Source organism: Lupinus angustifolius, chromosome LG03, assembly GCF_001865875.1.
Source record: "Lupinus angustifolius cultivar Tanjil chromosome LG03, LupAngTanjil_v1.0, whole genome shotgun sequence".
Taxonomy (NCBI): domain Eukaryota; kingdom Viridiplantae; phylum Streptophyta; class Magnoliopsida; order Fabales; family Fabaceae; genus Lupinus; species Lupinus angustifolius.
The window spans coordinates 2,183,606-2,192,907 of NC_032011.1; the positions used below are offsets into that span (position 1 = coordinate 2,183,606).

General features: G+C 29.6%; 1 protein-coding gene and 1 long non-coding RNA gene across 2 annotated transcripts; one reads left to right on the top strand and one right to left on the bottom strand.

Moving 5' to 3' along the window:
- Window positions 528-1,164, top strand: LOC109342519. Its single transcript, XR_002107063.1, has 2 exons — window positions 528-785; window positions 1,023-1,164. It is a non-coding gene; the product is annotated as an uncharacterized LOC109342519 (long non-coding RNA).
- LOC109343001 (aldehyde dehydrogenase family 2 member C4-like) lies at window positions 1,918-6,496 on the bottom strand. The gene is made up of 9 exons (XM_019581099.1): window positions 6,288-6,496; window positions 4,647-4,789; window positions 4,083-4,466; window positions 3,690-3,779; window positions 3,408-3,581; window positions 3,193-3,330; window positions 2,757-2,894; window positions 2,338-2,399; window positions 1,918-2,246 (listed from the first exon to the last, which is right to left on the bottom strand). Exons 1-9 carry the CDS (start codon window positions 6,394-6,396, stop codon window positions 1,973-1,975), a joined length of 1,512 nt encoding a protein of 503 aa, XP_019436644.1. The 5' UTR covers window positions 6,397-6,496; the 3' UTR covers window positions 1,918-1,972.

Below are 9,302 nucleotides of genomic sequence, written 5' to 3' on the forward strand. Positions count from 1 at the left end.
ATCATTGATGGTTGTTGCTTGAGAATCCAAACTTACAAGGCACAAAATATACAACCATCAACTACCCTAGCTAGATCCCCTCAAAATCCTCCTAATTAATTCTCTTATCCATAATAAAGTAACATATATCAAAAGATAATATCTTATATATTACTTTTTCATGAGTAAGAAGATTAATATGAGAATTCAGTTGAGGGATATATGTCATTTTTATTGTATGATTCACCTCAAAGTTATAGTTATTTAGAACAAACAATCAAAATATGAACAACTATTAATGTGTGAATTTTATATATTATCAATATAAGTAAATTTTACAAAGTAAATATGTATAAATATATCATTTAAATATTTATCATTTATATATTACAAAGTAAATTACAGTATTTAAATGTTAGAATTTTGTTGACAAAAGTCATAAAAGCATTTTATTTAAAATATATATATATATATGGAGTAAGTTACAAAGACATCATCATTGACGTAAGACCAAACTCACTCTTCCTTTATTAGTTCAAAATACACCAAAGTTTCTTCATCTTCCACCTTCTTCTCTCCCTCACCTATAAAGTCCACCCATCATTTCTTTCCCTCTCTCCAAACACACACATAATAATAATAATAACCTTTTCAGATTTTTTCTACTTTCCCTTGTTTATTCCACTCCAATTTCTTCTATCATTTTCCAGAAAAATATTTATTTCATAAGTTCTTGATGGCAATCTCTCATCTTGGTCAAGCTCAGAACTTGCCTCTTTCTCCAGCACTTCCTCCTATTAGTGATGGTGAGTCCAAATTTTACTACTTTTTCTTTTCTTTCACAACTATTTAATCGATTTTGGATAAACAACTTAATTAAATGCTTTTAATAAGCTATTTTAAGGTACTAGATAAATTCATATTATTATTTTTTACAAACTGTTCTTACATATATATATAAACTCTTCCATTTAAGTATTGAATTAATAAAACTCATGTTTTTATTTCATTTTAATTTAATCTTGTTGATTTATTAATAGCAGGCAGTACCGTTGATCAAGGAATTGCTTACCTTCTTATGCTGGTGGCTCTAGCAATCACCTACATGTTCCATTGATTTTTGTTTTTATTACATTTAGGAAATTATTTTTTCAACATTTTTTATTCGACATGTACTATGATAATCTCATGTATTACATGAGATTATTTATATTATGTGAGGAAATTCCAGATTTTGTTTGTTCTGTAATTATTATATAAATAGTATTTATATATCCCTTCTTCTTATATTCCTTCTCGAACTCCCATTCTTTTTAGACGCGGTTTTGCATTTTCTGTGTGAATTATTATTTCTATTGTTATTTTTGTTTAGGACGCAGTGTCATCAACTTGTAACAAAAAAATAATAATATACAAATTAGTCAAAAGGTCCAGCCACCAAATTTGAATGTAATGAATATTTTAGCAATAATGGCAAGTTTGTGAATTCCTAATTTGAACTTCAGATATTATGTTTCTAATTATTTTTTTCTAATACAATGTCAAACATTAAACTCTTCAACCATTCATCAAAATCCCAGTTTCTGAATTCCTGATTTCTACCATGTTTTCCAAATAATCACTAAAACATGGATTTCCATACTTGTAAAGAAAAAACTCAAGATAGGAATAAGAAGAACAAAGATTCAAGCTTCATAATATCGAAGAATAATTCATAATATTTTCATTATTGAATTGTGATTACAAAGGTGTAAGACTTACATTTTATAGTAAAATCACAAACAAAACTTAGCTTAACTAACTGAATTAACTAACTACATAATCGACTAACCATATTGTTAATCGATTATACAAAACAGAAAACACATCTATTTTAACAATCACCCCAGCTACCAAGGTCTAAAACTTAACATTGTTCAGCACGTAAAAGAAGAATTATAAATAGGAGCTGCCACATACATTTATTTTCTACAAGCACCAAGAAATGAAAATTTCAAAGCCAAGGAGAATTATAAATAGGAGTAGCAACAGATTTAGCTTGAAGGTACTTATGAAGTGCTTCTAATCCATAATCTTTTCCAAAACCACTCATCTTAAACCCTCCAAAAGGGCAATCAATATCAAAGGCAAAAAAGCAATTGATCCAAATGATTCCTGCACGAATAGACCTTGAAACACTGTTGGCAATATTCAAGTTCTTTGTAACAATCCCTGCTGCTAAACCATATCTTGTGTTGTTGGCTGTCTTAATTGCTTCCTCAATAGTCCTTTTTATAAGATATAACATATTAATTCAACATCAAGGTGTATAATAATCATACATTATTCTTTGATAAGATAATAAAAAGGAATACTTACTTGAACTTAGAAAGTACCATCACAGGTCCAAATATTTCATCTTGTGATACTAGCATGTCCTCCTAAACAAATTTTTAGAAAAAAATAGAATAATAAGGTTATTTGTCCAATTATGATAGATTTTTGAGTAACATTCATTTTAGTTTCTCATGTTTTCCAACCTTACCAGTTTGGTCTTTCAATAATTGAAGAATTCAAAATAGTCATAAATTTTTTTAAATGCGTGTCAAATTAGTTTTTTTAACATGTTTTATAACACCTAGTAGAGACTAATTTGACCTACATTTAAAAAAATGAACAATTTTGGGTTTTTCAAGTTTTGAGGGACCATAATGGTAAGATTGAAAAAACATGAGAGGCCGAAATGAGTATTTATTCTAGATTTTTAGTTTCATGCTTGTTGTGGAATAGGAATACACCTTAACATTGGTGAAAATAGTAGGTTCAATGTAGTATCCCTTGTTGCCTAGTTTCTTACCACCAGTCAAGAGGGTGGCTCCTTCTTTCTTTCCATGCTCAATATAGGAAAGAATTTTATCAAATTGCGCCTTACTAGTCTGCAGTAGAAAATCATGAGCAGAGGAGAATCATGTTTAACATTTTTCATTTTCTTGGAGCATCTACTTTAAGATTGAAAAAGAATATGGTATGAAGATTTTTTTTAAGGAACTGATTTCTTCCGGGGTGCATGACTACTCCTCCCAACAAGTGTTACTCTCGGGAATTGAACACTCAACCTTTTGGTCGTTCTGGGGATCTAGCGAATCCTAAATTACTAGACTATAACGCCTTGTTGGTATATAGTAGGGGGATTAATAACAGTGAAGTGCTTGTGCAAATTTAAAGTATCCTTACTTGAGGACCTTGTTGAACTTTAGGATCAAAAGGGTCTCCAACTACCCAATTTTTGGCCTTCTCCAGCACCTTCTTCTCAAACTTATCATAAATCCCTTCCTGGACATAAACTCTGGAAAATGCAACACAGATTTCTCCCTGAAAATTGCAGGGTTATGAAATGTACAACACTTTATTCTTTTTAAGTTACAAGATCTCCTTGAAGCAAATTATACCTTGTTGTGTAGGATGCCAAAGAGAGCAAGATCAACAGCTTCGTCCACATCGGCGTCATCAAAAATTAAGACTGGTGACTTGCCTCCTAATTCGAGCGAGACAGGTTTCAGATTACTCATGGCTGCAGCCTTCATTACTTCGCGACCTGTTTCTGTTGAACCTGTAAAACTGACCTATAACATAACATCATCAAAGAAAATCTTAGCAGTTGCCTAATTGGAATCAAATACAATGTATCTTCAACTGAATCAATGTTATATAATGTTCGACATGAAAATTACCGCATCAATGTCCATATGTGAGCTTATTGCAGCTCCAGCATTCGAGCCTAACCCGGGTACTACATTGAGCACTCCATCTGGGATACCAGCCTTGACGAAAAGGGAAAACCAAAAAACCATGCCAGCTTAGTCTCATCTCATCACTTACGAGTTCGGTATGCCAATTGTTAGCATGATAAGAAATAGTTGATAGAAAATTGAAATTCTAATAATTGAAATTCAATGATGAAAAAGAATGACATGAATGAGTGTAGAGTTGGCCTATATTAACCACCATATCTAACTATCTCTAACACTAACACTTACCAAACATAGACTTCTGCTATGCCAAGATATCTAACATGCTAATGCTCCTAAATGACAATTAAAGCCAACCAAATTGTTTAACCATACCAGTTTAGCAAGATGAGCATAAAAGAGAGCCGAGAGAGGCGTTTGCTCGGACGGCTTAAGGACCACGGTGCACCCAGCAGCCAAGGCAGGACTAGCCTTGGTGAAGAACATGATGGTAGGGAAATTCCAAGGGATAATCTGTCCAATAACACCAACAGGTTCCATCAAAGTATACAAGTGAAGGTTCCTTGATGTTTTGAACACTTGTCCATGAATTTTATCAGCAGCACCAGCATAGTAACGCAGAATATTGGTTGCTGCAGGAATGTCCACAGTCTTACACCAACTGTATAATTTTCCACCATCAATTGTATCCAATGCTGCTATTTCTTCTAGGTTCTGATCAATTAGCTCTGCCCATTTCAGCATAATCTTTGCTCTCTCCTATCAATCAATTATTAGTTGTTGCTCACTACTTTCAAAACTATGCTTTTTCGAATAAGAATCTGGCAAATTGTTATTATTGCACTTGCATTCGAGGGAGAAAATGTTATATAACATTATGTCTAAATGTTATTTCATTATATCTAAATAATAACAATATTGGTGAAGTTATGAGCTTACAGCACCGGTCATGCGTGGCCATGGACCGGAATCGAATGCCTCACGTGCAGCCTTCACAGCAATACCAACATCTTCTTTTGTAGCCTCTGCTATTTCTGTTATCACTTCCTCTGTTCTTGGATCCACGGTCTCAAACGTTTTTCCTTTTTTTTCAAATGTACAAAATGCATAAAACTTTAACACGTTATTCACAATAATATTTATGAACAATTACTGTAAAAATTGAAATCATTTTTATTTTAAATAGTAACTAAAAAATCCAATAGATTAATTGTTTTGTAGTTATGTGCTGAATTTTTTTGGTGTAACTTTTTAACTTTTAAACTTTAATTTTGAAAAAGAAAGGAATGGTACATTTCCATCACAATGATGGATCATGCTTGCTTGTAAATTAAGAAAGTGGGACCTATATTGCTTTAATTAGGTTAAATATATTAAGATGTCAATTCATTAAATAGTTTAAGTGTCTTTACTATCACTTTTTTCCATTACACTAAAACTAATCTTGTAAAAAAATTAGGATGGTGGTTTGGCAATATTATTAGGGAATGTTGTGTTTGATTCTCTTAAATGCTGTTGAAATTATAGTCGTTATTCACTTGTGTCTATAATTACCCCAACATTCTTTAAACTTTATTAGTTAATTACCGCAACTCTCTGCAATTTGCCAAAAGCTAAGGAAATTGACATAATAAATATCATATGCAAGATATACGATTTTTAATGCTAAATTTTTTATATTCTTTATATACTTTTCTTTTTAAAAATAGTGTTGTCCCAAGGTTGGTTGTGCTAAGATGTAACACATGCTAACTATATCCTAAGTCAAAAAAGCAAAAGTTGAAATGTTGTGATTCATACATGTGAGTTTCTTTAAAAATATAATAAGGGACCAATCGACTAACAAAATATTGATTTAATGGTATAAGGTTTTGCTAGGTTCTTAAGTTGACCAAAAAATCAATATTCAATTCTTATAAGCGATACTTGTTAGGAATGGTTGCTATATATCCCAAAAAAATTAATTTTTTACTTAAAAGATAAAAGAATGTCATTAATAGTAACAAAAAAAAATAATATGGTGAAAATATGTTTAACTATTGGAGTGTACTTCTTCATTCTAATAGAAAATAAGTCAGATCTCAACATTTGCTTCATTCTTCCATAAATGAGTTCCATATGTAATAATAGTTCAAATGTTTTGTGTGAGACTACTTTATAGTTTATACCTCTATTGTTTTACTCATTTATTCTACATTTCAATGTTATATATACAAATTACTTGTATACATAATAGTATCCATAATTACACGTGTATAAACCCTAAACTTTGTTTATATAAAAATTAGTAACTTTTAAGGTAGCTATTAACAATAAAATATATTTTTAAATGTGTTAATGCATGATCAATTATTAATATATAAAACATTCATATACTAATTTTTCAACTTCATGGACTTTTTACTCAGTTTTATCGAACCTATCAGCCCCTCTACCCAAACTGTTATAACTTTTATGTAACATTTCTTCTCATATATATTTTATTGTAACCAAAAAACAAAACAAAAATAATAATACAAAATGATGAGACATTATTAGTGCAATAGAATTAAGGTTGATGATGTGGAAACGATTTAGAACCTGAAACCGAATCCACGAATTCTCCATTGATGAAAAGCTTAGTAAACTTTATTGTTGGAATCTTGATAAATGAGTCATTATGGTTGTGGTCGTTGCTCAGATTTGACATATCTCTACCTAGCTAGTCTCTCTCTATATATATGTTTTTTCTATGTAATTTGCAGCTAGAGAGAGTAATTTGATATGAGAAGTGTGGTTGGACATTATATATAAAAAGTGAGGGTAATGCAGATATTTATAAAGACTAGGGTGCACTAAATTGGTGCATGCATATCTCACGTTTGAGTCTGCATCATAGGGTAGGTGTGAGTGCAATAAGTGGGAAAGCTTTATATCAATTGGGCATGTGAACAAAGTACCTTTCTCTTAAGACAATTCTAATTAAATTTACATACTAATAAAAATATTTAATTTTCATATTTTTTTAAAAATATATTATAAAATTATAATTTTATACTCATTCAATATTACTCATTAATTAGTAGTGTCAATAATAGTATTAACAATTAAAAATAGAGATAATCTATGTTTTTAATAGGGGCAAACAAAGAGAAGAAGATGTTATATAGAAAATAAAAATGTCATATGAAAAAGAAAACAAAAAACTTTTATAGATTGTGTCTTATCCCAAGGACAAAATGAAATGTAATGGACTTGTGAGTTTGATTTTTGGATTGTAAAAGAAAATGATATATAATAATACATTTTTGAGAGGGTTTTAAGGGTTGGAAAATGCCCAAAGATTAGTCTCTCTAACCTATTCTCCATAGCATGATAGAAAAATATCAATATTTTATTTTCAAAAATATCATTATCTTTTAAATATTGTTAGTTCCATTTTCCTTTTTGAATGGCACAATGGAGTCATAATTGGTGGACAATACAAAGAATGGGGCAAAAGTAGGAAAACAGAAAAAATGAATTTGTGAGGGAAGTGGTGGTTCACGTTTACGGTGAGTTAAATAGTTTTTTACCACATTATCAATTGCCTTTTATAATTTTTACCTGATTCTAATGTTGTGAACTTGTCATTAATTAAGTTCCTCCTGTATAAAAAATAATCAAAGAACATTTCATAAGTGAACTTTATCAATACTAATAAGTATTTTCTATATAGAAGAAGTCTAATTCTTAATATTTTTACGAAACTTGACTAATTTACCATCTGAATGTTATTAATGGTATGAAATCAGATTAAAGAAGCAGTGTTGTGTTAAGAAAGAAATAAGTATGTTAGAAATTAATGTAATTAGTATATATCCTAACATATTACGTACACGTCTAAAAAAATATGAATCAACCTTAGAGTTGGTTATAGTTTGAAAAAATATGTAAAAACACTCTAAACTTTATCTTTTGTTTACAATTAGGTATCATCAAATTTTTCTTAATTATTCCTTAAACTTTAATTATTGGTGAAATTGTCTCTACATAAAAATAATGTTAAATTAATAGTAATAAAAAATTATATGATGCATTTTATATTTTATTTCATATATATATAAATGCATTAAGCAATTTAAAGTTACATGTCATATTGGCAAACAATTTTATATTTTAATGGTAATTTCTTCCCAATAGTAATGATGTCTAACTTATATTGTAGTATTTTTACTATTGTGAGTGTGATTGTAACAATTTCGTTATTAACCTACTAATAATTTAATAATGTATAAAAGTGACAAATTTCATCAATTAATAAAGTCTAAGGATAATTAGAATAAAAAAAAAATTGTAGTGACCATTTACAAGAAAAAAACATAAAATTTAAATAGACATTATACACTTTTTCCATTAAAATATAGGCACGAGTTTAATTCAACCCTAGAATTAAGCAATCCACTAAGACACTAAGGCCTTGTCCGAGGTGCCTCAGAGCATCAGCAATTTACAAGCTGTCCTTTATTACACTCTAAACAAAATGCATGACACTTATTTATAATTATATATAATATATATGAATGTTAAGATGTTGTTCCCTTACCTAATAATTGCACTGATTACCATTTAATTTGGTCGGTTCTACTCATTCGATATGCTATGATTCCTTGTACCTGACAAAATTATGGTTTATTATTCATTTTCCTAAAATTAAATCAATATTCTCACAACTCCTAGTGAACATTTAGTCCCTGCTGCCACAGTAATATTTTGATGAATATTCTAATTTTTTGTGTGGAAGAAAGACTTTTTCATCAATTGTTTATGTCAATGCACGTTTCAGTCACGTCATACTTTGGAATAATTGTTTTTCTATAAATCAATAATATTAACAAAAGGACAATATTTCATTAAAGATAGAAAAATAGAAACTTCATTCTTCGCATTTCCAAAGGAAAATTAGCTAAGACGGCTACATCTTTTGGTTGATTTTTAAATAAAGAATAGTTTCTCTCATGCTAAAACAAGTAACTAATAGAAAGAAATAGCATATGATAATTGATAGGTGTTATTGAGCACATGATTACAATGCCAATGACAACTATGACAATCAACCTAAGCAATATGACAAAGATCATATATCTTTATTAGTATCCTAATTTTCTGTCTCGGTGTAATGAGAAAGTGTCACTAAATTAAAAAGAAAATTTTAAAAAACACAAAATAAATTTTTTTTATATTACTTTGATGAACTTAATTAGCTCAAGATACGAAGACATGCTTATTTGGGACAGTCTATGGGATCACGTGTTCCACTTTTTCATGTCTCATTGTGTCTCAATCCAATTAAAAGTTGTCATCCATTTAAAAAGATAAATCACAAGAATATAAAATATATTTTTTATATTATGTGGTGGAATTTGATTAGCTTGGTATATGAGGACATGATTTTTTCAGGATCCTCTTTCCTCCACAATATCACATGTCAAATCACGATACGGTGATAGAATTACACTTCTCTGAAAAGAATAGTAAGTTGACATCCATTTAAAAAAAATGACAAGAATATAAAATATTTTTTATATTATTTTGTGATATTTGATTAGCTTGGTACATGAGGACATGATTTTTTCA

Coding starts and splice junctions, on each gene's coding strand:
- LOC109343001 (XM_019581099.1), bottom strand. CDS start 6,396: ATGTCAAATCTGAGCAACGACCACAACCATAATGACTCATTTATCAAG. Junction 4,467..4,646: donor GGCCACGCATGACCGGTGCT/GTAAGCTCATAA, acceptor ATTGATTGATAG/GAGAGAGCAAAGATTATGCT. Junction 2,400..2,756: donor CTATTTTCACCAATGTTAAG/GTGTATTCCTAT, acceptor AAATTTGTTTAG/GAGGACATGCTAGTATCACA.